The 27,511-nt window shown below is 41.4% G+C and overlaps 1 protein-coding gene across 5 annotated transcripts; it reads right to left on the reverse strand.

Annotated features, from left to right (window-relative positions):
* Positions 1 to 858: 858 nt before the first annotated feature.
* On the reverse strand, positions 859 to 26,872 carry ECRG4 (ECRG4 augurin precursor). Of its 5 annotated transcripts, none has more exons than XM_039504028.1 (5): positions 26,564 to 26,586; positions 7,536 to 7,656; positions 4,814 to 4,861; positions 2,580 to 2,737; positions 859 to 1,358 (listed from the first exon to the last, which is right to left on the reverse strand). In XM_039504028.1, the coding sequence occupies exons 2-5, from the start codon at positions 7,609 to 7,611 to the stop codon at positions 1,197 to 1,199; spliced, it is 444 nt and encodes a 147-aa protein (XP_039359962.1). In that variant the 5' UTR covers positions 7,612 to 7,656; positions 26,564 to 26,586; the 3' UTR covers positions 859 to 1,196. The 5 variants fall into 5 exon arrangements, with proteins under 5 accessions (XP_039359962.1, XP_039359960.1, XP_039359941.1 ...); XM_039504026.1 differs by lacking the exon at positions 26,564 to 26,586 and adding an exon at positions 21,230 to 21,434; XM_039504007.1 differs by lacking the exon at positions 26,564 to 26,586 and adding an exon at positions 26,711 to 26,872 and having other exon boundaries at positions 860 to 1,358.
* Positions 26,873 to 27,511: the final 639 nt, after the last annotated feature.

Raw genomic sequence — 27,511 nt, forward strand, 5'->3', positions numbered from 1 at the left:
TACAGAACGTGTCTTCCTGTTCATCAGCCTGACCCCCTCCCCCAGTGTCAATATCCTGAGGCCACCCAACTTCTCCTCTGACTCCTCCATTTACATCAACCTTTATACTCATTCTGAAACTCCTCATGTCTTTGATTGTGTCCTCTTAGATTCATTTAAACCCTAATAAAGGCTTCCCATAGGGCCACACGGAGGAAAAAAGAATGCAGCCCCAGCCCATTTTCAACTAACGACACAAAAGCTGGGCCTGGGATTGGGTTGCATCACAAAACCCCTCTGTGCTCTGCTGAATCCTGGATGTTTTTCTTCATTAACTTGCTACCCCCTTCATTCAGACACAATTTTTTGATCATAGCTTTATGTTCCCTTTTAACAGCATAATGTGATCGTATCCAGGCTGCACTTCCCATGACCACGGCAGAGGCCACTGTCTGGTGCTATTTCACCACTATTAATTTCATGAGACAATATATTTTATACCTGATTATATAGCGATGGAGAGACCCTTTAAACATCTATTATTTTTGTATTCACATAACTTTAAAATAGCTCCTTTGGTAATTTTATGCCAAGTTTCAGCCCAGGTTAAACTTTTACAGCCAAGTTGTAAAGGACGCAACATGAACTATAAAAGAGCTATAATATTTAATATATATTATGCATTAGAGGATGCTGAAAATGGAAATGTACGGAAAGGATCCATAAAGATGTTTAAATTTGAGGAAACAGTTTTTCCTCTAAAAGTGTGGGATTTATTTACAGTATTGACACAGACCTAAATTACTGAGCACATTGAAATGCATTGTCTTATAAAATACACCAAAACCGGGTGAAATCATGGAATTAGACAACCAGTTTTTAAGAATGAGTAAAAAGCCCTTGAAAATATAATCCCTAATAATGCAGTGCCTTGAAATGGTCAGCTATTGCAAACTCTACCTAAGAAATGGAAAAATGTTTATTTTACCAAAAGACTTTAATTCTAACACTTATACAGAGTGTACTATTAAGTAATTATAGAAGCCCATTCCAAATAGGCTTCTGTGCTAGACAGTTTCTTTCTTCTCCTTGTTTATAACAAATGGCTACTATAAAAAAAGAGGGTAGAGGGGGAGAGAGAATGTGAGTTAGTGAGGCTAGGGCTTAGCTCAATCCGATACAGACATACAATTTTAGTTACAGTAGAATAAATGAGGTTAATAATCATCATAGTTGACATTTGCTCCATGCCTGAAGGTGTGTGGGTTTCGGGGCCCAATAGGTGCATCTTCATCAAAATGGTCCTGGTAATAGCCTCCATAATATTCATTGCCACCACGTCGCAGGTTTGTCCAGTAAGAGACGTCATCTTCAAATTTCTGCAAAGAAAAGATGAGAAAGAATCAACTTGTATTCTAAAGCCACAATCGTTTTGTAAAAAAGGAAAACAATATAATGGGTTCTTCTGGTTTGTTTCAGGAATGTTAAGCCTTTGCTTATTTGAAAAAAGTAGGCTTTTAAAAAAATCATTTGGCCTTCCAAAATTAGTGCTGTAAACGGTCCACACAGTCATGGAAGTCTAGCTGTAGTAAAACTGCTCTGTGCCAATTCAACCTCATCAAAAACATTCCAAGAAGCCAAGAATTTAACATCTATAACTTTATTTTTTACCTCTTCTTTATGCTAGAACTGGGACTGTGTCACTATAAATATGTCTATTCCCCACTTTCAGTGATCTCTCAATTACAGCTTTGTGCAATATGCAGAGGAACTGGAACTCTCAGTTCCACTCTAACATTCCTACAAATTAACTATTTCTCTGGAAAGGAGTCTTGTCAAATGCCTTCAAATAGTACACACTTCTCTTTAAACTTTTTAATTAACTTAAAACTTAGCTATTTAGGCATCTAACTTCCATTGAGTTCTAAAGAAGTTAGGTGCCCAAATACCTTTAGTGCTCATGCAAATTAGAAAGTTACAGCACTGATCAAAGCTGGATGTACTGTAGGTCTGTGATCTAAAAGCCTCTCACCACAACTGCCAATGCTCTAGCCGGTATTCAAATTCCCTACCTCTTCTGAGAAGAACGCCAACCATGCTAAACTATGAGTGGATTTGTGATTTGTCCAAACACCCAAAAGTAATAGACTGAGACCACGATGCTCATTTCAACACTGGTAACTTTGTTTGGTGGAAAAAAAAAAAACAGGAGTACTTGTGGCACCTTAAAGACTAACAAATTTATTTTAGCATGAGCTTTCGTGAGCTGCAGCTCACTTCTTCGGATGTCTCTCTCTCATCCACACACTTCCATATAAACCAGATGACAATTTCATTAAATTGAAGCTCAACGGGATTCAAAAATTTTGGAACATGTTTTCTTTATATAATTTTTTCTGAACAGGGTTTTAAATCAAGCTATCAAAATAACTACTGGGTTTGCATTTATACATCACAATTCTCTATTTTCAAAAGGTACGAGAGTGTCAAACTTGTGAAAAAAAAAAATAAGCCACTTTCTCAGTGATATGTATTCTTAGTATCACTATATTTGGACACATACTGAAGTCCCCATTACTACTGGCAAGACTAGTACTCACGGCTTCATCAAAACCCAAGTAGAGGAATTGCTGATACCACTGCTGCACGTCGGGTTGAGTCCTGTCCCACAGTTGGCGCTTCTGGCGTTTCAGGCTGCTTAAGAACTCCTTGGCCGTGTTTTCTTTTACCGACACCTCTGTCTTAGCTGGTGCCAGAGCTGAAATGAAGTCCCCAAATGACATGGCAGTAACTTTTTGATCAACCCAAAATGTATTAGCCTAGTTATGCCTTTAGCAATAAGTCACCACCTTCATGCTTGGCTTACCTATGCACGCAATAGTAACAACAGAGTTGTAATAATAACAGACATAATCAATCAAATAAAATAGACATTGTCAGTTTACTTCATTCTGGATTTTGCTCATGTCTCTCCCTCAGCCCCTTTCCCCTACCTGCTGGATTTTCCATCAGCTATCCTTGCCCAGAAGCTATACACTAAATAAGGACTGATGAAACTACTGCATACTATGAGTTGTGTTCCACTCTGAGGAGAGATGCTGAAACATCATAGCTCCATGTTGGTATAAGGGGGAGGGGAAACGAAAAGACATGCAAAGCAAAACACATTTTTAACCGAGCCTTAAGGCACTAGGATAAACACCAACAACTCAAATTCGTATTTTTTTCAATCTTAAATCAGTGGTGTAGTCATGTGAAAATAGTACTTTAGATCTTGTTCTATTACTTTTTAGTCCACTCACAGAAAGTGGGAGTTGGGCTGGATTTAATGGACAGCAGAGTACAGTGCTTTCTAGACTCTGAGATGTGGCTACAAAAGGTTCAAGGGTGAGCTATGAGTGTCTGAGAAATTTATAGCAATATGACTGTTCTTGTTTTTTCTAATTAAGAAAAAAAAATGTGATTTATCTACGGGTCTGCATCTTATCCTGCTGCTTGCTGGGGCTGAGAGTAGTGTGGCCAGGTGTCCCGTTTTCGACTGGAAAGTCTGGTTGAAAAGGTGATCTGACAATATTCGGTCAGATCTACTGACTGGACATCCAAAGTTTGGTTACTGGAGGTGGCACCAAATCATCACCCACTCCAGCCCCTATTCAGCCGGAGCTGCCTCCTACCTTCATCAGGTGGCTGCAGCTCCCAGCCTGCTCTGCAGGTAAGTCCCTCATGACCAGGAGCTGGTGGGATGGGCAGGGAAAAGCAGCAAGTGACAGGGGCAAGGGGGAAGAGGGCCTCAGGGAAAGAGGCAGGGAAGGGGTGGGGCCTCAGGGGGAAGAGGCAGGACAGGGGAGGTTCTGGCACTCTTGCTGGAGGGTCCTGATTTTCAATATTACCAAGTTGGCAAGCCTAGCTGAGAGGCTCTCTATGCCCTCAGCTCCTGCAGGGAGCCTAAAGCAGAGCGATTTCTGGCTGGGGAAAGCATTCAGCAGGAAGTGTCTCAGCTGAAAGCCCCCTGCTGAAGCAAAGGGCACAGAGACGCTTCCAGTCCAGGCAGCACTAGAAGCTAGGGGAAGGGTGCTGAGGGAGTGACGGGGGCATCCAATCTTCATCCTGGAACAATTGTTACCAAGCCTGGGTGTAGTTAACATACAGCTGAAGAGGATGATGGTTTTTAATAAAGTTGAACAGGAAAGGAAGAGGTGTAGACAATCCGATGATAGTTATATTATGTTTGGCTTTTCATGTTACTGCAGAAAGTTCACAGCCCCAATGTGCCATTTGTTTGCCAAGTGTTAGTAAATGAAAGTCTGAGGCTGGGGAAACTACAGACACATATAGAAACCATAGAGCCAAAATTCATAAGGAAGCTGTGATTTTTCCCTTCAGAAAAGAAAGAATTAAAGTGGCAAAAAAATAAATAAAAAAGTCACGTCCAAAGCAGCAACTGTTCCTTAAAAGGCCTTAGAAGCAGCTTATGTTGGGGCCATACGAAGTGCAAAATGCAAACAAACATGCACCATCAATAAGAGCCTTCTAATTCCAGCAGCAATAGGCTGGTGTAGAATTATGACTGGGAAATAAAGAGCTATGGCACTGAAAACCATTCTTATGCCAAATAAAACTGTCCGCTGATGCCTTGATGACCTTGCAGAAAATGTCCAGGACCAGTTGACAGAACAGGTTAAGACGAGTCACAGACACAGCCAATATGGCTGAGCTTCTGTGCTATGTGAGATTTATCAAAGCCGGGACAACAGTTGAAGAACTTTTCTTTTGCAAAGAAATCCCAACCCACACAAGCGGTGAGGAAATTTGCAGTTTGTTTAGGAGGTTTTACCTTCGTGTTTTTGAAGCATCAGCTTAAGTTTATTCCCTCTTGAACCATCTAGGTGAATAAAAATAAAGATTAAGTACACTCTTTAACTATGCATCTTGGACAAGAGGAAGTAAAACAGTAACTTGGAAAAAAATACAAAAGACATAACTCCTGAATAGTGTTATAACAAAGCAAGGCCCCATTAGTATCTGTCCTAGCTCCAGGTCTGACACTCAAGTGAAACACATGCTCTGAGAAGGCCTTTATGATTCTAAGATCTTTTAACAAGGGTGCTTGACAATGAAACCTAATATGTCCTTATCTCATGCAACTGGTCTATTTTTTTAGCAGATCGAGACTTCTTCCTGGTGTCAGTACCAGGATGTACCGTCCATGTTGCTGTGATAATCATGAGAAATTCTGTCACGGAATAAAAAGCATATTAGCAAGCAGACTTGGTACAATTTTCCTCTTAGCATTTCAGAACTGTAATCTTGCTAAAACAATCTCTCTGTAGGAATTGTATGCCTCTTAGTCAAAAATATCAGGTGTATTCACACCCCAGAGTATTTTAATATCCTGCCTTTTAATACCCAGTGGCACTCACCACTGTTTTATAGCCTGCCCGTAATGATGTAATTGTTAGGGAAAAACCTTCTCTGTTTAAAAGCAAAAAAGAAACAGGCTGCAGTATATAATTTATGCAAATACTATTGTAATATTGGAAACTGTCAGTCCATGCACTTATTGGCTCATTTTTTCTAAGCATTTTTTAAAAATTATATCTTATGGACTTGATCCTACAGTCCCCAGTCAATCAGAGTTCCTATTGACTGCAACGGGCTGGGTAAAAGCTGCAGAATTGGCCCTTATATTTAGGAGAGCTGTCATCACTGAGCTGCAAGGCAGTATGTAAATATGACAACAAAATCCATTGACTAGTCTATTTTTGTCCATTAAGACTTTTGAACTTTTCATAATCCAGTGGCAATTCAGCACAGCAAAACTCATCAAGCATTTGCATTGTTCATTTTTTATTACCTAGCTTGGCAGTACAAAGAGAACATTTAGCTAGCTTATGGGTCTGAGTAATTTTACATGTTTCCTTTAGCACATCTGATTCTCAGCTTGCATAACTGGAATGCCCAGCTCCCAAACTTGTTAATTTTAAATAAGCTGATAGGAAAAAAATTTCCAAACAGACCCAGTCTTGATCCTTGAACTTTTAGACTCCTTTAGCACAGTAAAAGCTGTGTTATCCAGCACTTTACCAAAGCTCTAGAAAATGGCCTTTCTGATATCTCCCAATACAAATTAAAAGTCCAGTTGGCACGGGGGCGGCAGGCTCCCTACCTGGCTCCGTGTGGCTCCCCAGAAGCAGCAACATGTCCCTGTTGCTCCTAGGCAGAGGAATGGCCCCAGGGGCTCCATGTGCTGCCCCCACTCCACCCTTCCCCAAACGCTGGCTTTGCAGCTCCCATTGGCCAGGAATCGTGGCCAATTGGAGCTTCAGGGATGGTGCCTGCCGGTGGAGGAACATGCAGAGTCACCTGGCTGCACCTTCATCTAGGAGCAGCAGGGACATGTCGCCACTTGTGGGGAGTCACCCAAGGTGAGTGCCGCCTGGATCTGGCAACCCGAAACCCCTCCTGTGACCCAACTCCCTACCCCAAGCCACCTTCCACACCTAAACCTCCTCCCGCACCCAAACTCCCTCCCTCCGGAATATTTTACTAACCAGCACTCCCCATTCTCCCAACATGCCGGATAACAAAGCTTTTACTGTACAACTTTCCTAAAAATGAATACTGCCCCTGTCATCTAACATATCTCACTGAACATAAGGACAATTTTTTATAGAAAGTGAAAGTCTTAGAGCAAATGGTAGTGCCAATGAATAAGTGTGGGTGGAACCAGATTTTTTTTTCAAAGTGAAAGAGAAAAAAATTACAGTACTTTCCCATTTTTTATTCTCTGCTTAGTTTCAATTACAGCAGAGCTCTTCTAGTTTTCATCATTTTTTAGTGCTGAATACTGCAAAATGAGAGGAGTTTTCCCCTGGGTGAGATTGTCAGAGCCTCTGGGGTTTTTTTGCCTTCCTCTGCAGCATGAGGCACGTGTCACTTTCAGGTTTAAACTAGTGTAAATGGTGGATTCTCTGTAACTTGAAACCATGATTTGAGGACTTCAGTTACTCAGCCAGAGGTTAGGGATCTGTTATAGGAGTGGGTGGGTGAGGTTCTGTGGCCTGCAATGTGGAGGAGGTCAGACATGATGATCATGATGGTCCCTTCTGGTCTTAAAGTCTCTGAGTCTATAAAGTGTGTGTTATCTATAAAACCATTAACTTCCCAGTGGGCCCTGAGCAACTGGAATGAGAGCTTTCACAATTATTCTTTCCCACTGAGATGGTAACTGGGAGGTGGGCTTGGTCATGATCATGGTCATGAATTCCCCCAAAGTTTGAGGTCAGGATCCAGTACAGTGTGTGACACTGCAATACACAAAGGGAATCCTTTAACCCCAGAGAGAGGCTTTAATAACAGGAGAATTCAAAAGAGTGGGGTTACTGGGTCTCCACTCTAGCCCCATTCCCCACTGAGCTGCCTTTCTCTGGGCATAAGCGCCCATTGCTGGGTGTCTGGGGATCATCCCAACATCCTCACCCACCTCCCTCTCCCCTGGGTTCCCGCCTGCATGGCACAGAGTGTTCCCTACAGCACCAGGTGTGCCGCGTACTCACCGGGAGCCAGGCAGACAAGCAGGAGCAGTGCGAGGGCAGCCAGGGGCAGCACCCCCCGGCAGGCCGATAGCACCATCTTGGCAGGTGGCAGCTGGAGAGGGAGGCAGCACAGCTCTTCCACCTGCAGGGAACGGACAAGAGGCGGAGGCTCAGGAGACAGCACAGCAGGGACAGGGCTGGTCTGGACCCCAGGCCATATCCCCCGGCAGCAGTTCAGTTAGCGCCTCTCCCCAGTACAGCACCCCTGCTAGGACATGGGCTGAGGGGCACCTGGGCTGTGACCCTGCACAGCCCAGGGTCACCGATCTGCTGGGATATGCGCAGCACAGCACCCCTGAGGCAATGGACCTGCTCCAAGCAACCCCTCACACTGCCAGGGGCCATGGCCCTTATACCTCACAACACACCTGGGGCAATGTGTCCCTCACCCTGCCCCCAGGGTCAATGGCCCCAACAGCTCACCCTGCCCCCAGGGGCAATTGTTCCATGCCCCTCACCCTGCCCTGAGGCATAGGCCCTGCGCCCCATACCCATCACACTGCACCCTCCCTCCCCACATCATGCTGGGTGGCATTGGCCTTTCACCCCAGCTGCAATGGCCCTGGACCCCACCTGCCCTCACTCACTGCAGAGGGGTAATGGCCATGCACCCCAAACCTCTCACACCATGTAGAGGGCAATGGCCCTGAGCCACCCACCTCCTCTCCCCGCCCCACACACTGCCTGAGTCCAATGGCCTTATGCCCCACCCACCCTCACCCAGGGTAGAGGGGCAATGGTCCTGCACCCCATAGAAATGGCCATATTACTGCACCCCACACATTGCACCCAGGGGCCAACAAAGCTGTGGATCATACAGAGCCCTGCACGGGACAGTCCCCTACTTCATGTATGTGCAGTGGCAATGAGCGCCTCAAAACCAGCTGTGGCATAGCATAAGGATTAATAATTGCCACTGGTAATACTCAAAAAAGAAACCTGTCCACGCTCAGGTGGCACATTAGCTAGGGAGCTAATCGTCTACCTGAGCAGCTAATACTTGGATACTGGGAGCTGTGCCCATGCTTTCACGGGTGTGTAAGAAAAAGCCAAAAATGATTTACGCACTTTAAAATCGGCTCATAAAAACCCAGCGAAACCCAGTGATGAGTCAACCTGGTGACATTCAGAATAAAACAAGCTCTCAGCCACGCTTGTAGCTGTTTCCATCACTTCATGTGACTCAGCAAACATTCCAGGCTTCAGCGTGGCACGCACAGAACAGTGACAATCCTGGAATCTAATTATATCACTGGGTTCACTTTCTGTGGAATCTAAACATTGTGATTTAATTGTTTCTATAGCGCTTTGAGAATGGCTATAGACATTTCTAGTTAAGTGCAAATTAATTCAACACAGCCTCCCACATAGCAGTGGTAGATGTGTTTAAATAACCAGGCTTATAAAAAGGATGCATACCAGGTGTTAGGACACATCAAAAAAAAAAAGGCTAAAAGAGATCAAATTTGAGCCTTTAACAATTACCTGTATGAATAAAGTTACTCAGTGAGGAATCCCATTGAAAACTATTGGCTTAGATTACAAACTCCTCAGAATAGGGACTTTGTCACCCTATATATATATGCAAAGTGTCATGCACTCCTTTAGTATTATGTAAGTAATAATACATTTTAAATTTGAAATCTTAATTCCAAAACAGAGGGGTGTAAGCAATTTGCAATGTGTACTACTACTACCTGCTGATCCAGATCACACCAGATATTTTTTTGCAATCATTATAATGTAAAACAGGCATGTCAGTCTGCACAATAATGCCAGACCACTAACTTTATGGAGAAATGACTAGATAAAAAATGTCTGGAAGGAAATACTCAAGTCTGAGTAGGAAATTCCAATGTATAATAGACAGAATCTAAAACAAGGTGAAGAAATATTGTTATAAACAAATGATACGTTCAATTTATCTTAGGACAATATCTAAAATCAAACAAAATGAATTGAGCTATGTTAATATCAAAAGAAATATTTGGTTCATCAGTATGCTGTGCGCTACCCTTTTTTAAAGTGAGTTCATAACCAGAGTTATTCTCAGTATAACAGCATTTAATATGCATTTCCTTGTCAAGTTTTCAAGGCTCTGATCAAAACCTACTTAATTATTCAATAAGGGAATTCTTTCTGTATGCAACAGTCTCTCTTCTGTACTGTACTTAATAGCTGTTATGTGTTAGTTTGCTCCTTTGTGATTTTGTATAATCTTTTCCATTTACGACCAGTCAACTCCGGATGTACACTTGTGCCTTCAGTATTGTATATTTTCTGGACACATTGTAGCATGTTGTTTTTTTAATTTTCACAAATATTTCCACAAATATACCTCACTATTGTGTGTCAGCAATTCATATAGAATTAGAAATCTTGTTATATGAGATATAATAATTAAAAAAATAGACCCTGGCATAATGTTTCTGTCATTTTTCTACATGTAAAGCCAGATCCTCCTTTGGTGTAAAATCAGATGGAACCAAATGGGTTTACACCAGCTGATCTATGGCTCTTAGACCTTTATTATTTTAAAGGGAAATTGTGGAAAAGACAAAAGTTGCCATACCATAATATTGTTACAGTTTGGCATGGAATGCCCTCTGGAGCCTAAGCACACCGCTACCTCGATATAACACGAATTTGGATATAACGCGGGAAAGCCGTGCTCGGGGGGGGCGGGGCTGTGCACTCCGGCGGATCAAAGCAAGTTCGATATACACAGTTTCACCTATAACACGGTAAGATTTTTTGGCTCCCAAGGACAGCGTTATATCGAGGTAGAGGTGTAATTGACTTGACGTCACTTGATTACTGAAGAAAAAAATTATATTAGTCAATGGACCAAACTAATTCCTGGGGTAACTCCATTGATTTAAATAGGCTACCAGGAATTAATTTCTCCAATTATGGACCTGACCCAAAGCTCACAGAAATCAGTGGATTTTGGATCAGGGCCTGTGTTTATCTAAATCTGCCCTCCGTGCAGGTCCTAGGTGACATATCACCTATAGCTGGTGAAAGCTCGAGGATGCTATTGGGTCTGATCTAAAGACCATTGATGTCAATGCACAGATTTCCCATGGAAAGTCTTTCGATTGACTTCACTGGTGTTTGAATGAGGCCCATTGCTCATAGGGGAGTTTTGGACAGCAACTAAGAGCTCAGGCTATGAATCTGTCATGGAGGTCACAGAGTCTGTGATTTTATAAGACCTCCATGACTCCTTGAAAATTCCAGTAAGTCAGTCCTGGTTGGTGGGGCTCGGGCTTCAGCATCTACACTGAAGTGCTCCAGCAGCACAGCTTCAGGGGTTCCGGCTCTGGCTTCAGTAAATCCATGCTGTGCTGTGCTGTTTGTTGCCTGCGTCCTGTCCATGACTTTTAATAAAAATACCTGTGTCAAAATCATAGCCTTACTAATAGATAATAATATTGTCCCCCTATTCCCCCCCACACCCTGAAATGTCGTGTGTACCACAGTATACTGTACAAGATATAGACCAAACACTGTGTTTCGATCTCCTTTTTAAATGTTCTTTTTTATATTTTAAGTTTGCATTGTTATTCTGGCTCTTGAACAATGAAGCCTGTACAAGCACTTGTATTATGCAAAGCCCTGTCTTAAGTCCCAAAATGGTTTCTAGGGACAGGGAGTGCAACTCTGCTATCCCATATTAGAAACTTCCCTTAAACAACTGAATTTCATTGGTCTCCTTGTTTCACTGTGTTTTGAGGGTTTATATGCACATCCCAGCGTCACAAGTGCCAGCACTCATAATGCATATCACAGTGTGTATCAGCAAATACCGATACTTATTAGAATCAATGGGTTCATTCATTAATTTAATGTCCACATGTCTTTTCTTAAACCCATTCAATTTTAATTCAAATGAATAGGTGCAGAGTATGGCTAAGACTATACAGACAAATGATGCATATAGATATGCAGAAAGTACATGAAGTTATGAAGACAAATGATGTAAGAATGGAGGTAACAAATATTAACAGACATTGTTATATTGCTAAAGGGAAGTCAGGGCATTATTTGGTTCAGTAAATAATTTGTAAACAAGCAGCAGGCAGACAGGCACACAAAGAGCTTGGTATGATGTTTGGTGTTGCTATGCCATATTTCCCTGGAAATCCCGGGGAATACAAATACAAAAGGTTCACCTGTGTATTAAATATATTACTGTAGTTCAAGAAGCTGTCTGGCTCAAATGCTATCTTGTTTAACTCAGAGAATGTACTGACTCAAGTTCAAGGTTATTGTGCAAAATCATTGCTCTTCAAGGACAGAATGCTCAAGGTTAGACTGAGCACAATATTTTGCCACTTTTTCAGGGGACAGACATTTTTAATATAAATTGAAAAAAGTCATTGAAAATATATTGCCACATGCTCTTTCAAAAACGATGGTGAAAGGAGATGAGCAATGCCCTTCTCTTGGCAATCGTTTACTCTCTTCTTTCCACTCCAGTCTATTTTTTTTAAGGGTCTGACATATTGTCACCCTCCCTGTCATGTGTCAATTGCAGCAAGAGGTAATTTTTCGGCTGAGCTGGTGCACACTGCATCATCAGGACTCTACCGTGCACTAGCATTTGTGTAAATATTCAAATGAGTGCCCCTCTTTATTGACATCTCCATGGCCAAGCTATCCCCCAGTGTTCTCTTTTCTAGTTCACACAACATGTGAAAGCAGGCACTGTGAGTACTATTTGATACTGCAATGTTTCCCAGCATTCTCTTTGTTAGCAGCAACAACAATGGCCACTGGCAGAGATGAGGTTGGTGTATGTCTTAGTCCTAGAGGTGGTGGCTTTCATGTGCCTACATATAGTACTACGGAGATTGGTACTGGGGGAATACTGAGACAGCCAGTCAGAAGCCAGGTTTCTATTGTAGTTCACAGCTACAAAGAGTTGCTGAGAGAGACTCTCTTGGATTTCTGGTTTGGCCAATAGCTAGTTGGTTAATGGATTTTATCACTGATATCTCCTACAGCCAAGCTAACAGAACAGTAACACTAAACTGTTATGCTGAAAGATGCTGATGGCTGCCATGAGGTGAGTCTCTGATCCAAAGACAATTGCAGACCTAGTTCAAGTCAACTGATGAGCAAGCTCTCTTTCAGCCACAATGGAAAGTGCAGTTCAGCCCCTTTCTGCAGTAGAGACAGCTTGGAGGGACTTTCCAAGGCATATGGCAGATCAGAGCTGGAACACTTGGGCTGAGGGGTTTCCCTGATTGCAAACACAAGGGCTGCTTGTGCTGCAGCCTGTGGATTAAAGCCAGGAAAAATCCGCTAGAAAGCCCCGAGAAGCAGTTGGGCCCATGAGCCTGTGAGGGGGCAGAGACAGAGCGCGGGGATTCCCGAGCAAGGAAACTGTCTGCTACTGCTTTGTAAATAAACAAGATTGCACCAAGAAGGTACCTGACTTGGATCATCAATTTCTCATCCTAACGGAAACAACGCTGTAAGGCACCAATTATTTGCTATCTCCTTGGGCCAAAGGGGCAATGTTATTTTTGCTGTATAACATACATGAGAAACACTTCACCTACCACCTAAAATTATTACCTATGTTATGACAACAATGGACATGCCTGTTTAGGTAAATAGGACTAAATTTCTAAATATCTGTCCCAAACAGCCTTATGAAGGTATTTAGGCACCTAAAGATACAAAGAAACACCTAGTGCAGGGGTCGGCAACCTACGGCACATGAGCCAATTTTTGATGGCACATGGGGCGGGCTGAGCCGCTCAGCCCGCCTCCACTCTGGGATTCCCACTGCTGGCCCCTTGCCAGCTGGGGTCCCGCCGCCAGTCCCACTCAGCACCCGCTGCTGGCCTGGGGGACAGAACCCCAGGCTGGCAGTGGGCTGAGACCCCAGCTGGCAGGAACCCGTGGTGGAAACCCCAGAGGGGCGGCGGGCTGAGCAGCTCAGCCCGCCACTGCTCTGGGGTTCCCGCTGCTGGCCTCTTGCCAGCCGGGGTCCCACTCAGCACCCACTGCTGGCCTTGGGGAAGGAACCCCAGGCTGGCGGCGGGCTGAGACCCCAGCTGGCAGGAGCCGGCAGCTGAAACCCCAGAGCAGTGGCGGGCTGAGCCACTCAGCCCGCGGCTGCTCTGGGGTTCTGGCTGCTGGCCCCCTGCGAGCCAGGATCCCCTCTGCAGCCCCACTCACCTTGCTTCCAGTTGGAGGTCCAGCGCAGGCCCCCTGCCAGACAGGGTCCAGGCTTCCAGCCCTGCTCAGCCCTACCAGCTGCCAGCTCCACTCACCTCAGCTGCTGATCTGGGGTTCCAGCCGCTGACCTCCTGCCAGCCGGTTATCAACTTATAACTCAGAAGCCTGTGTGCAGCTTAAAGTATCTAAATAGGTGCCACCAGACAGTGGAGAAAACAGCAAGGAAAAGCAAGGGCAAGGATCACACTAAACTAATAAGATCTGAATTTTAATTTAATTTTAAATAAAAGCGTCTGAAAAAATTTGAAAACCTGGTTTACTTTACATATAACAGTAGTTTGGTTATATATTATAGACTTATAGAGAGACCTTCTAAAAAACATTCAAATGTATTACCAGCACGCGAAGCCTTAAATTAGAGTGTATACATGAAGACTCGGCACACCACTGCTGAAAGGTTGTCAACCCCTGACCTAGTGGGATCTTCCAAAGTACCTAAGTGCCCAAAGAGAGTTAGGAGCAGAGGCATTTTTGAAAATCCCACTAGGGTGTCTCTATATCTTTAGGCACCTAAATACCTTTACAGAGCTGGCCCTTACTCTAAATGCACTGTTGGGGTGTGTTTGTGTGTATATATATATATATATATATATATATATATATATATATATATATATATATATATATATATATATACTTTCAATAATCTGATTGTAATTTTATATTTTATATATAATAGGTACAAAAAGAATGCTGAATGCCACAGGAATGCAGGTGCTTTTGGTGTGGAACACTACAGCTATTAAACAGAGAATTATATATGTTACATTCAGCTAAAATTGAAGAGATAATTTCAGCATTGCCAACCCAAAGCACTCAAAAATCAGAACCTTAAAAATCATAATATTTGGCATAATAATGAAATTTTTTTTAAATTGAATTATTTTATTTGCCTTCTGGTTTTGGAGCCTTTAGAACTCATGATTTCATACTTTTCTCCACAACTATGAGGACTAGAAACTTATCTTTTTTTTAAAAAAAATGTAAGCTGAGAGTCTCATACAATCACATGACTCCAGAAGCTGGGGGTTTAAGAAAAGCAGCAAATATCATGAGATTTAAGATAAAAATCACAACATTTGGCAACAATAATTTAGTAGACAAATTGGAATTTGGCCAGAATTCCAGGGGATAACACTTTTCTTCTTGTAAAAAACCACCAGGGGATTTTTAATGACCTCATTTGATCAGGAACTTGGCAGCACAGCCAAGGGCCCCAATACCATGCAATCATTATTTTCTGCTAATAAGGATTTTTACATAATAGCCCAACTATATTGCCCCTGGAGCTAGTCTTAGGTTAAATGCCATGGGCATTCCAAATTGCTTTCTGCAGCTAGTTCCAAGAAAACTGCAGGAGTCATGTTTTTCTTCCAAACAGAAGCAGCAAGAACATTTCAGTGATCAGTCAATTACTTCCAAAATATCTTGACTTTTATACTATTTGCGTCTCTGCTGCTACAGATATTTTCTTTATAGAAATGGGACCAAAACAAATCTCAGATCCAAACACCTCAGCCTTGGGGAAAGTCAGTTTCTGTACAAACTGTGCATCGTGGCCTTGCCGCTTATCACTAACCATGAGGTTTGTTGACCTTATTCCACAGTTCAGTTCACAACAGGCAGGATCAACAGCATTTCTTCTGCAATGTCCCATTTGCTAGTGTATTATTTTTCTGTCCATAGTCATCACACAGCACTGGGGACTGTCAACTTTCTAAGCAATTTTCTTAGTGATTATACAGTGATTAGGGTGGTTTTCTCTGCTTTGCCACTGCTGATGATTTTTTGAAACTTCTTTTGTCTGAGCTTGTCAGCTACAAACTGATGCTTATTCACTTATTTGTCCCCCTACGTTTGTTCTGTTAATTCCTGGTACTGTGTTGTCCTACTTATGAAAGGAACAGCCTTGCCGTCATATTAAGCACAGTGGAAAGCATATTAGTCCAGCAACATTATCTGGCCACAACTGCTTCCTTTCATTAGCTAACACACCATAAGAGGATACAAATACATTCAACCTCTGAGCATCGCTCCTCCTCCTCCACTACATCAAGTGTATTTTACATAAACCTCAAGCAAATATAACAGCTTCATGAGCCAGATTTAACAGGAGAGGAGATGGGGTTGGGGAGAATGCAGCAGCTTTTGAATATGTCTTTTCACTGCAGAATGATTGTTTCCAAAGACTTACTCATTCATTGCTCTCTCTCTTCTATTCAGGCTGCTTCCGCACAATTTTCTCAGTCCTCCTTTCTGAGCTATTTTTGTCTCCCATTTCAACATTTCCCACCCTTTACACACGCCACGCACCCCTCAAAAGTTAAGAAATGCCAGAATTAAGGTTGCCTGTGCAACCTTAATTTGACCCTCCCATGTATCTGCATTATGACAGTCTTTAATTACATGAGCAGATACTATTCTTTCCCCAGGACCTCTGCCCCATTCAGTGTACAAGATGGATGGTGTGCATTAATGAGCAGCTATTTAATGTTTTGTTTTCTCCTGGTTCAGTGTGTGGCTCCATGGCTTATATATAGTTCAGACCTCACTTTGAAGATGTAATTATTAACTTCCTCCTGGGCTTTTCTATGTGGGTCATTACAATTGTATCTGAGTGCTTCGCAAACAATTATTTTAGCTGTACAACACTCCTGGGGTTTGAGGGGGTGATACTGGTCCCATTTTACAGATTTTACCTACAAAGTTCTAGCAAGTTTCTACTGCATATGTACAAACTATGATTTTTCAAAGGATTATAACTTGGCTAAATTTAGGCACATTTTCACAGGGATGGCTAAAGGCACACCCCTGACATGAAGACCGCCCACCCCACCAGCCATATTTCCAATCCCTGTTCCAGAGCATGGGAGCACTACAGCTGACCAAGAAAATGTTGCCAGAATTTTTAACATAGGCCAAACAACGTATTTTCCCCAAGACTCATTCTCAGAAATGGCAGAATTGTTTTGGCTGAAATTTCCCATAAAATTCAGCCTGAGACATACACCCAGCATGGAAAATTTCAGCCTAAATGGTTAAAGTTTGGCAAAATTGTAAGTAACTGAAAACAGTTTATAGAGTTTATAGAGAGCAGGGCTGGGCAACCTAACTAATACATGATGCTACCAGCCCCAGCTCCAGTGCTGAGATTCTGACTGTTAAGACATAACACATGTCTTTCTGACATTATCCCATCTGACCTTGTACTTCTCTTGAATTGCTTTGGTGCCATATTTATTGGTCCTGTTTTAAATCTATAAATGCTAGTCTCATAACTGCCCTCCCTAAATCTCTCTGTTAGAAGCCTGTGCCTTTTTTTTGCTTTGATGTTAGACTGTAGTCTATGTTTCTGATTTACAGTATATTTTGTTTCCAGAAGATTGCACTTTTTGTAGTTTTTCCTCCTTACTGCTGCCACATAAAAGATCATGACATCTTTAATCTTGCAGCAGGAAATCCCACTGCACCAGGTTATGCTTAGATCCCAGCAAGTTCAATGTAGTGTTTACTAACCTGGCTGTACAAGACTGAACGGATGCATAGTATGGAACCATGAAAGAAGATTTTTGCCTGCCTTGTTAATTTTGGACCCAATCTTACATACATTTTTGTGCATACATCACTTAAAACATAAAAGAGTTATACCATGGAGCCACGTGTTCCCAATGCTAAATCCCAGTGGGACAATGACATATTTTGATAAAACTTGCAAAATATTACACTACAGAAGTGTAACTCAAACAAACAGGCTCAGCTGTCAGCTTTTTGCTGCCATTTGGCAAGATTCTCTGGAGAGATGCAGGGTGGGGACCATAACCAGTAGGGGGAACTGATCAAAACTCAGAATTTCCAGTTTGTGGGAAATTATGACATGTTGAAGCTTCTTTTCATTCTGATCTGGGATCAAAACAAAATATTTATGAAATTTTCCACAAACCAACATTTCTGAAAAATGTTGGTTTGGGGGGAAAAATGGGAGGGGGGGATTTCAACTTTTTGTTTCAGATTTCAGAAATTTCATTTCAAAATATCACTAGGAGCATAAAAATTGTGTGAAGGTGTCAACATGCTTCATTACCACACACCCACACACAACACTCTGATCTAAGCTAAGTAGAAGCTGCCCTTAATGATTTTAAAAATAAAACAAAAAGAGACTATTTCAATTATTATACTATGTCATCTTGTGACACGTCACTAGTAGCAGTGCATAATATGCACTGCCATGTCATAAAATATATTTTAAAAAAATTTTGAAACAAGATTTCAAAATGCCAAAACAAAATTTCCTAAACAAAAATGTTCCAAAATGAAAAGTTTTCATTTCAGTTTTTCCCCATGTGAGTTGCTGTAGAAATTGACATGGTATTCCAATATGTTTGGATGAAAATGGCATTTTCTGTTGGGGAAAAAAAAAAGGGTTCCACTAAATTTTTTCAGCCAGCTCTACTACCTGATTCTGTAGGCTGGTCCAGTTCTGACCCACTTGCATCAGTAGGCCGGTCCCCTCCAGAAAGGGAATTCTCTGTTGGGCATTTGCAGGCTAGAGTTGAACTGTGTTCAGAAACTGACCCATTATATTTTTTCTTGTTTACTGAATAATCTAAAAGCATCAGTAAAATATTATTTTTTTAACATGCCAGATTAAATGTTAGTCATGCTTCACACTCGCAGTAAAACTCTTTTAAGAACCTTTATAATAATCATTTTTTTCTTCTTACCCATTATTAGTTCTTGCTACTAGTCACTACAAATAAAGAGGACCCTGCAGTTGTACAGCCATAGGAAAGACCATGAAAAGGGCAGGGACTCTTCATGCTGAAAATCATTGTTATCCCATTTAGTTTTTCAATTAAATAATTTGTCTAGATGTGGTTTATCTGCAAAGTGCTAGTTTGAAAGGCTAGAAGGCGAAAGTTCTCTGGTCACCTGACAGATGCAGGATGGACAGCAGCAGCACAAGCTTCCTCATCCCATCCCAATGAGACTCAAGCCTCACCTAGAGGCGCCACCTTTACAGGGTGAGAGGATAGGGTAATCTCCGTGGTCTTGCATTCTTTGGCTTCTGGGGCACGCGGGGTGGCAGGGTCCCAGAGCTTGGGCTCCAACCCGAGCCCAGAAGTCTACACAGCTCCACTGCCCAAGCCCTGCAAGCCTGAGTTGGCTGACACAGGCCAGCCATGGGTTTTTCCTTGCTGTGTAGACATATCCTCTGGGAACTGAACTGAGTTTATCGACTCTTTTTATATAAGCATTCAAACATCCAGCAGATCATAATCATTCATAGTTACTACCCCCTTGGGCTGAATTTGAACTAACAGGTGAAAGGATCTAAAGTCTATTACCGTAACTCATTGTTTTCTTTTTTGTTTTGATTATGCAAACTAGTGCTCATTTCATCATCTTCCAGGCCTGGTGATCTTGATTTGCATAACATTTAGTTTTCCTGCTATATCATATCTTCTTATTGCATCTCACACCTGCGCCACTCCTTCCATTAGAGATCAGTGTCCTCAGTTCTTGTTATTTTCCAACAATACCTATAGCCCCTATAACCTCCCCAAATAAAAATCCTGTCGTTCCACTTGTCTGTGTTGTCACCTACTGTCCATCATAAAAGACACTGTCACATAATATATTACTACTAAAGCTGCAATAGCTTTCAGTCTAATATGCAATAGCTGAGTCTTACTGAGGGTTGGGGTAATTGTTTGGAAAATGATACTTTGGTTGCATTGGTCTCTTTGTTTTCCATTTGTGTCCTGACTATTGTTCAGCTATATGGAAGCCAGTGAACACATAGATAAGCTCTGTGAGGAGTTACTGTAATTTATAAAAATAGCACGAGTGTGGCAATAATTGCATGATAGAACAGGAGAGGCTCCCAAAGTGACGTAAGATTATTTTTGTTCATGTAATAAGAGGGTTTGGAACCCATTCTCAAAGATGATCACTTTAAAAAAACCAAATCTTTTCTTGCTGATTACCACAGATTTTCATGTCAAGGCGGTGACAGCATGTGACATGTAATATAACTCGCTGTTGGGAATCACTTGTAAATTGGTGGCAATGAGATAGAATGCCTGATGCCTACTTTTCGTGAAAGGAAAATTGTGGACGCACAAAGCACTCATTCTCTTCGGAGCACACCAAGGTCGAGTGGGATTGCAGTTCCCGTAGGGCTACCCTGAGCTCTGTTGGTGGGGTTTACATGGTTGTGGTGAGAGACTAGCCCCACTGAAGTCTATAGGAGTTTTGCCATTGATTTCAGTAGAGTCGGGATTTTACACTGAAATCATTTTATACTGAAATGCGTGAGATCAGTTTGTCCTTTCAAAAGAGCCATGTCTATTAAAACAACCCAGTAAATTAGTATAACGACCGTCTAGTGGAGCTTTTCCATAGTAACATTTTTGTCTGAGTCTTAATTTATTTTTTGCCTAATGTAAACTTGACTGAAGAGCTTAGAGAATCCTACAGAGAACAAAGAGAGAGAAAAGAAACAAACAGCGATTTTACCAAAGGAGGGTGTTTGAGTTGTAGGGCAGTGGTTCTCAACCAGGAGCCCGGGGCCCCCAGGGGGGCCGTGAGCAGGTTTCCGAGGGTCCGCCAAGCAGGACCAGTGTTGGACTCGCTGAGGCCCAGGGCAGACAGTCTAAGCCCTGCCACACAGGGCCCCGGGCTTGAGCCCTGCCACCCGGGGCTGAAGCAGAAGCCTGAGCAACGAAGCTTTGCAGGGTGCCCTGTGGTATGGGGCCTCGGGCAACTGCCCTGCTAGCTAATCTGCTTGCTATTCCTTAACGCCAGCACTGGCTTTTATATGCAGAACAACAATTATTGTGGCACAGGTGGGCTGTGGAGTTTTTATAGCATGTTGCGGGTGGGGGGGGGGGGGGGCTCAGAAAGAAAAAAGTTGAGAACCCCTGTTCTAGGGGATATAGTTTAGTAAAGAAATCGCAGAAAGAAATTTCTGAAAAATCAATATTTTAACAACAGTTCTCAAAAAAATATATCATAAACAATGCACAACTTCTGCATTTCTGTAAATTGCCATAATCATTTCAGTTCTAATCCAAATGAAAATATATCTGGGCTTTGGAGGTTCATAAACGGTGGAGGGTCATTGCTGGTGTGTGCATAGCAGGCTGACCACTTCATGTGAAAGGAAAGCTTCGTTTCCTGTAGAAGCCAAAAAATTAAACTACTGTGGTTATAGTTGCAGAGCCACCCATAAGCCTGTTTTCTCAATGTTTGTAATAGACTCCACTAGCCACTGCAAGTTGCTCCAGCCCTAGACGGGGATTAAGTAACCTGCAGGATGATTGTCCTACTCTAGACCAGTTTTCTGGCTGGCTAAACCAGTAAAAGAGCACACTAATAGCTGGGACACTTACTTGGTTATTTGATTAGCTACTAAGAAATTCTTTTTCAAGTCCTCTTCTCCTTTCATAGTGGGGTTCTTTCATCTCTCAGCTGAACAGGAAATGTTCACAAATTAAGCCATGATCGATAGAACTAAAACTCAAATCTGTTTAGGTTAACACAGTCATATAAAACTGTTCTATTATTCATAGAGCTGAGCAAATTCTTTGTAAACAAAATATTAGACAAACGTTGCTCTTCTTTTCCTTCACAAACGATCTGTGAATAGTTTAAGTAATTTAGAGTAATGAATTCCAAAATATTAGTAAACAGTTTATGCGAACATATTTCACAGCTGGATGAATAGATCTGTGTGGTGTTATTGACCACCTAAGTCACGTGGTATTGTTTCTGTTGGATAATTCCCAGCCCACTGAGTTTTCATGATGGCCACTGAGCACTTCTGGCATGAACATTCGCACGAATTCAGATATGCCTGAGTTTTCACAACACTGTCTCTTTCTATACACACTCTAATGAACAACATTTTGTCCATATGCATGTTTGCAGAAAATAACTAGAGGAAATGGTAAATGCCATTGGAAGGCGTCTGCATTTTTATTGAAATAAATGTTCACAGATATTTTTTGCCATATTAACCCACCTCTTACTGTGAAGAATATAGGCATAAACAATTACAATTATATTGTGGCATTTATTATTTACTTAATTATTTGTATTTTAATAGTGTCCAAAGACCCTAATTCCTAATACAAATTCAGACTCTTTTTGCTAGGTGATGTGCACACACATAGGAAGACCCCATCTCTGTTCTGAAGAGCTTACGGTCTCTGGCTATATGTGGTTTCAGGCTCAGAGCTTAATTTAAGACAAGATGCACTGAGAGAATGTGACAAGCATTAGGAGGTAAGGCAAGGGAGAAGGGCAACAGTAAAAACGTTGTGCATTTACACAGATTCACTATGTGCACAATGTGATTGTGCTGAATAACTTCAAAAATATTCTAATTATTTTTATAAAAATAAACTATCAGCTAAAACCAACTTCCCTTCAAACTAGACATCACTGATTAGGCAGTTTCTTGTAGTGGTCTCAGCAGAAGTGTCTCTTCAGGAGGGATCTGAAAGAGAAGAGGACACTGGCCTTTCAGATTGTTTCATAGATGGTCTTCTGTACAGAAGAGATGCTATAGAAGAAAGCAGGAGCAGAGGACAATCTGGCAGGTAAGGCTAGCATCATGCCAGAGCAGAGGCTGGGGAGCAATGTGAGGACAAGAGTGGGTGAGTCAAGAGTAGAGTTGTGTAGCTCTTAAAGATGAGGACAAGATACAAACAAGTTACATTTTCCCCTAAACCAAGTACAGCCTTGCTGCAGTGTCACCTTTCACCTATTGATGTTGAGAGGTGCACAGAGCCTCACAGCAACTGTTACAGTACTAACTATGGAAACAGACATTTTAAAGAATAAAATGCAGTACATTTTAGGTTGCTGCAGTCCCACTGAGACCAAGTCTTGGATTCAGATATTGTGAATAATGAGTGTCATGGAGAGAATCATTAAGAAAGGGATAGATAGTATGACAGAAAATAGCATATTGCCATTATATAAATCCATGGTATGTGCACAACTTGAATACTGCATGCAGATGTGGTTGTCCCATCTCAAAAAAGATATATTGGAATTAGAAAAGGTTCAGAAAAGGGCAACAAAAATTATTACAGTTATGGAACAGCTTCTGTATGAGGAGAGATTAATAAGACTGGGACTTTTCAGCTTGGAAAAGAGACGATGAAGGGGGGATATGATAGAGGTCTATAAAATCATGACTGGTGTGGAGAAAGTAAATAAGGAAGTGTTATTTACTCCTTCTCATAACACAAGAAGTAGGGGGCCACTAAATGAAATTAATAGGCAGCAGGTTTAAAACAAGAGAAAGTATTTTTTCACACAACGCACAGTCAACTTTTGGAACTCCTTGCCAAAGGATGTTATGAAGGCCAAGACTATAGCAGGGTTTAAAAGCGAACTGGATAAATTCATGGAGCATAGGTCTGACTCCATGGCTATTAGCAAGGATGGTGTCGCTAGCCTCTGTATGGCAGAAACTGGGAATGGGCAACAGGGGATGGATCACTTGATGATACCTGTTCTGTTCATTCCCTCTGGGACACCTGGCATTGGCCACTGTTGGAAGACAGGATACTGGGCTAGATGGCCCTTTGGTCTGACCCAGTATGGCTGTTCTTATGTTCTTAATCTGAGGTCCCTTTTTTAGTTGCCAGGGGTTCATCTTTGCCAAAATCCAGATTCCTGTGCTAACACACTATAGACTGTACTTTTACAGTCGGCAAGTCTCAGCGTCTCTCCTTAGCCAGTGCTTTCAAAGACTGCTGACAGACTTAAAATAATCAGTGTAGACACCTGTCCTTTGCATATCATCACTAGGAGATCAGTCAAGAAGACTAGTGTAGCCATTGTGTTGTCATACCCAGGCTGAAAGTTATGCTGAAGGGTATCAAGGAAATCTGAAGATGCCAAATAATAGAACAGTGGGGACAATAAACTTAACTAGTTTGAAGATGCAGTTTGAAAAATTTATGAATGGGATTATATGACATGGTTGCCTGCAATATCAGGGAACTGATTTGATGGCCTAGGAGGACCCTTCTAGTCCTGTGGTCCTAAATTACACCAAAATTGCTTTGCCACCGAATTTGCAAGAAGGTAAGTTCAGGTGGATATTAAACTCTTAGGAGATACCATGAAATAGGTGCACTAAAAATAATAAATATCAGATGAAAGTGCAGTTCCCTTCAGATAGTTATTCTATATATCATTAGGTTTTGTCAGTCATAAGTCATGTCTAGCAAAGTGTGAAAGTGCCCCTAGCATTCAGCCTCTATGCAAGAAATCTTCTTAGTATTTTTCAAGGAGAAATGTTTCCCCTTGTACCTCACGCTGCTAGATTAGTCATTCCCTTGTTTTAGAAGATAGAAGCTAAGCTAAATCTTTTTGGATGGGTCTTTAAATATGTTTGCTAAAAATCTACTTTGCCCAGGAATGATAAGTGGCTGGGGAGAATTCTAATACAAAAGTATAACTGAACTGTTAAATGTCTGAATGAAAAGAACACACAGATAAAACTGTATGTTGAGTTGAGTAGAGACTTTTGAACAATAACTGACCTAAATACAAAGCTTTCCTGCCAACATTGTCTGGTGCTGCTTTCCCTGGTTTTGACTTTTGCTTTTAATTTGAATTTCAGACTAGAAGTCAGAAGGGGCTAAAATACCAGGCATTAAAGGAGGCTCCATTAAATCAATCCTGTCAATTAGTGCATATCCAGTTATTGAGTGTAGAACAAAGATCTTCCATTTTGCCAAATAAATTAAAAGTTCAAATAGTCGAAAACTTACTTAAATATCAGTTGCTAATGCTGGCAAGGCTATGTAAAACGAAAACTAAACCTCCCTCTTTCTGTAGTAAGATAAACATTTGAAATCCATTAGTAAACTTAATACATTTCATGTCAAAAGTTCTCTGAAACTTCGGAAGTGTCTGTAGAAGAACCACTTCTTGATCTGCTACTGCAGTATCTCATTAATACTCATTGCTCCTTCATTTTCTACATGGATCTGCTAATGTCCTTCTCTCATGCCAAAGGGAAAATAATGTTTTCTCACCACACACCCCAAACTTAAGAAAAGAACAAAAGGGACGAGTCAGAGTTGTTTCTGCATGGTAAGATTTCCCTAGCGCTAAAAAACAGATTTTCATAAGAGCTCACCTCACAACAAGGTAACCAAATAGATGCTCAGGGTGAAATTCTGGTCCCATTTAAGGTATCGGCATTTTGCCATTGACTTCCATGAAGCCAGGGTTTCAGCTCGGATTGTCCAAACAGTTTGGTGCCTAGAAGCTCCCATTGACACCCTTATGATCAGATTGTCAAAGAGCTTAGTATCCAGTGTGCTGAGGGCCTTTGAAAATCTGGCTGTGAATTCATATGTGGCAGCCCACTCACTGCAGAAGATGAAGACTGCTTTCTTTGCAATATTTCCAAAAATATTGCTCCTTAATGTACTCTCCAATGCAGTGGATCAATACTCTCTGAAAGTCTGCCACTGATATACTGTATACCTCTTTAAACACATTTTAAAGGAAAGCATAATACCAAGTAGGTGTGTGCTTAAAATATTAAAACAGACCAAGTTCTACATAGCGTTGTAATAAGGACAATTCTTTCCTGTGTCAAAACTTTAATGACACTGTATTAGTGCAGTAAATTGTTCACACTATTTAAATGAGGCCCTTTATACTGTATATGTAGATGTCAGAATGCAATTGAGCATTTAATTGATAAAATGAATATTTAACCCAGGCTTCTATTTTATCTTTGCATTTAACTACATGCCTCTACATTTCAAACACAAACTAGAATGCATTAGTACAACTTTTTATGGCCAGGTCTACACTACTGACTTCTGCCGGCACAACTATATGTCTGAAGTTGGAGTCTGAAGAAGTACAATTTGTGACCGATACAGCTGTGCCAACACAAGCTCCTAGTGTAAATTCAGTTACATCAGCAAAACTGCACTTTTGTTGGTATAATTTATTTTGCTTGGGGGTGGGTGGTTGGAATAAGCTATACCAGCAAAAACTCAGCTTTGTCAGTATAAGCCATAAGTACAGACATACTGAGATAGCTGTATCAGCAGAGTACTCCTAGCATAGGCATGGCTGAAGTCTTCAACTTTGTCTGTACAGGATCCAGAAATAAACATTTAAGGAGCGCAGACACTCGCCTTTCCAAACCTGTTAACTAGTTCAAGCTAACTGGCAATCAACTGAGGTAAATAAACATAGTGCAGATAGAGCCATCAACTTACCTCTATGAATCATAGTAACAGCTTAGCTATCAAGACAAGTTTTCTTTTATTAAACATAAAACAAGCCTGGTTCCTTTTCAAACAGTTTAAATTACATTTCCAGTCATTGTGTATAGTAGTATATAAGACATCCTTTTGGATGTAACATAACAAACCTATAAAAGTGCATTACTTCAACCCCAGTGTGTCCATGCTACAATAGGAGAAAACACTCAGCTTTCATATAAATAAAGGATTTTATTGTTCTTTTCTTGATGATTCTCTAAAATTGAAGAATATATTGAGAAATGATCAATGTTACTACCATCCACATGTCTAATATTCTTCAGTGGAATACTCATTATACTGCAGTGGTAGTAGTTTTAGACATTTAGACACACACCAACAACTAGATTTCTGTGAGCAAAGAAAAATATTTACATTGCATGAATGTCCCGATAATTGAAGACTAACCTGTTTCCCCTGTGATACCTGTAGTTGTTGTCAGCACAATCCTAAGGTGTTACAGTAACGTTTCCTCCCAGTACTGTCTAAAGAACCCTGACAAGGTTTTTGACTTTCCTCCCATATCTACAGCAAACACATATTTTATCAGTTTACCTTTAAAATAATATGCTTCCTGTCTCCTTCCCAAATGCCTGGCCAGAAGAAATGACCTTTTCTGTCACGGAACAAGTTTCTCTTTATTTAAGCATTTCTTGATTTCTGAAAGTAGTGCAAGAAGTGAGCAGGCAACAGAGGAAAAGAGTTCCAAATGCTGAGGCCACCTGACTGGTGAAGTAAGAAAGATGCATTTATTCTATTGCTCATGAATTCCAGCCCCTTGGCTGAAAACTTCTACTAAGCATTCTGTGGACCAAGTGTGGAGAATCACATTGCTGCTTAATCAGAAGGAGGCCTGACTGCTTGCAGAAGGATGATTGCAAGCAGATGTATCCCGGTGTTCTCATGTAAAAAGAATTTGGTTCTTTTGTGTAGGCTGTATGATGAGCAACAGATTTTAGGGAGTATTTCAATCTTTCTTAATTTCTTGCAGGTGTTAGAAGCAAGTATATTCTGGTAGACGTGATCACTGCAAATGCCATATTCCTGTGTATCTGAGTGATCTGGCCTCATTTACCCTAAGGCACACTCCTACCAGGCTTAGCAGAAGGAGCAGGGCATGACCTCCAGCAGTGCAGACCTTACTGTATGCAGTAAGGGATCAAGGAGGGTGCTCAGCACCTGCCTTTCACAACAGTGAAACACTGACATCTAACTACTGACAAAGCCCTTTACTGGACAGTAACCAAATCAGGGAATTACCGTAATATTTGACAGTAGTAGTATCACAATATTTTCCTGTGAGAAGATACAAGAAATGCAGCACACATGGCCCTCAGTGGATTATCAGCAGCAGGG

Source organism: Mauremys reevesii, linkage group 1 (assembly GCF_016161935.1).
Source record: "Mauremys reevesii isolate NIE-2019 linkage group 1, ASM1616193v1, whole genome shotgun sequence".
Lineage (NCBI taxonomy): Eukaryota > Metazoa > Chordata > Testudines > Geoemydidae > Mauremys > Mauremys reevesii.

What these genes read in the sequence shown, in the direction of transcription:
- ECRG4 (XM_039504028.1), bottom strand. Translation starts at nt 7,611, where the DNA reads ATGGTGCTATCGGCCTGCCGGGGGGTGCTGCCCCTGGCTGCCCTCGCA. An exon ending in GATGCTTCAAAAACACGAAG is followed by an intron (nt 2,738 to 4,813) that starts GTAAAACCTCCT and finishes ACTTCATTTCAG; the next exon opens with CTCTGGCACCAGCTAAGACA. An exon ending in ACTTGGGTTTTGATGAAGCC is followed by an intron (nt 1,359 to 2,579) that starts GTGAGTACTAGT and finishes TTTTCTTTGCAG; the next exon opens with AAATTTGAAGATGACGTCTC.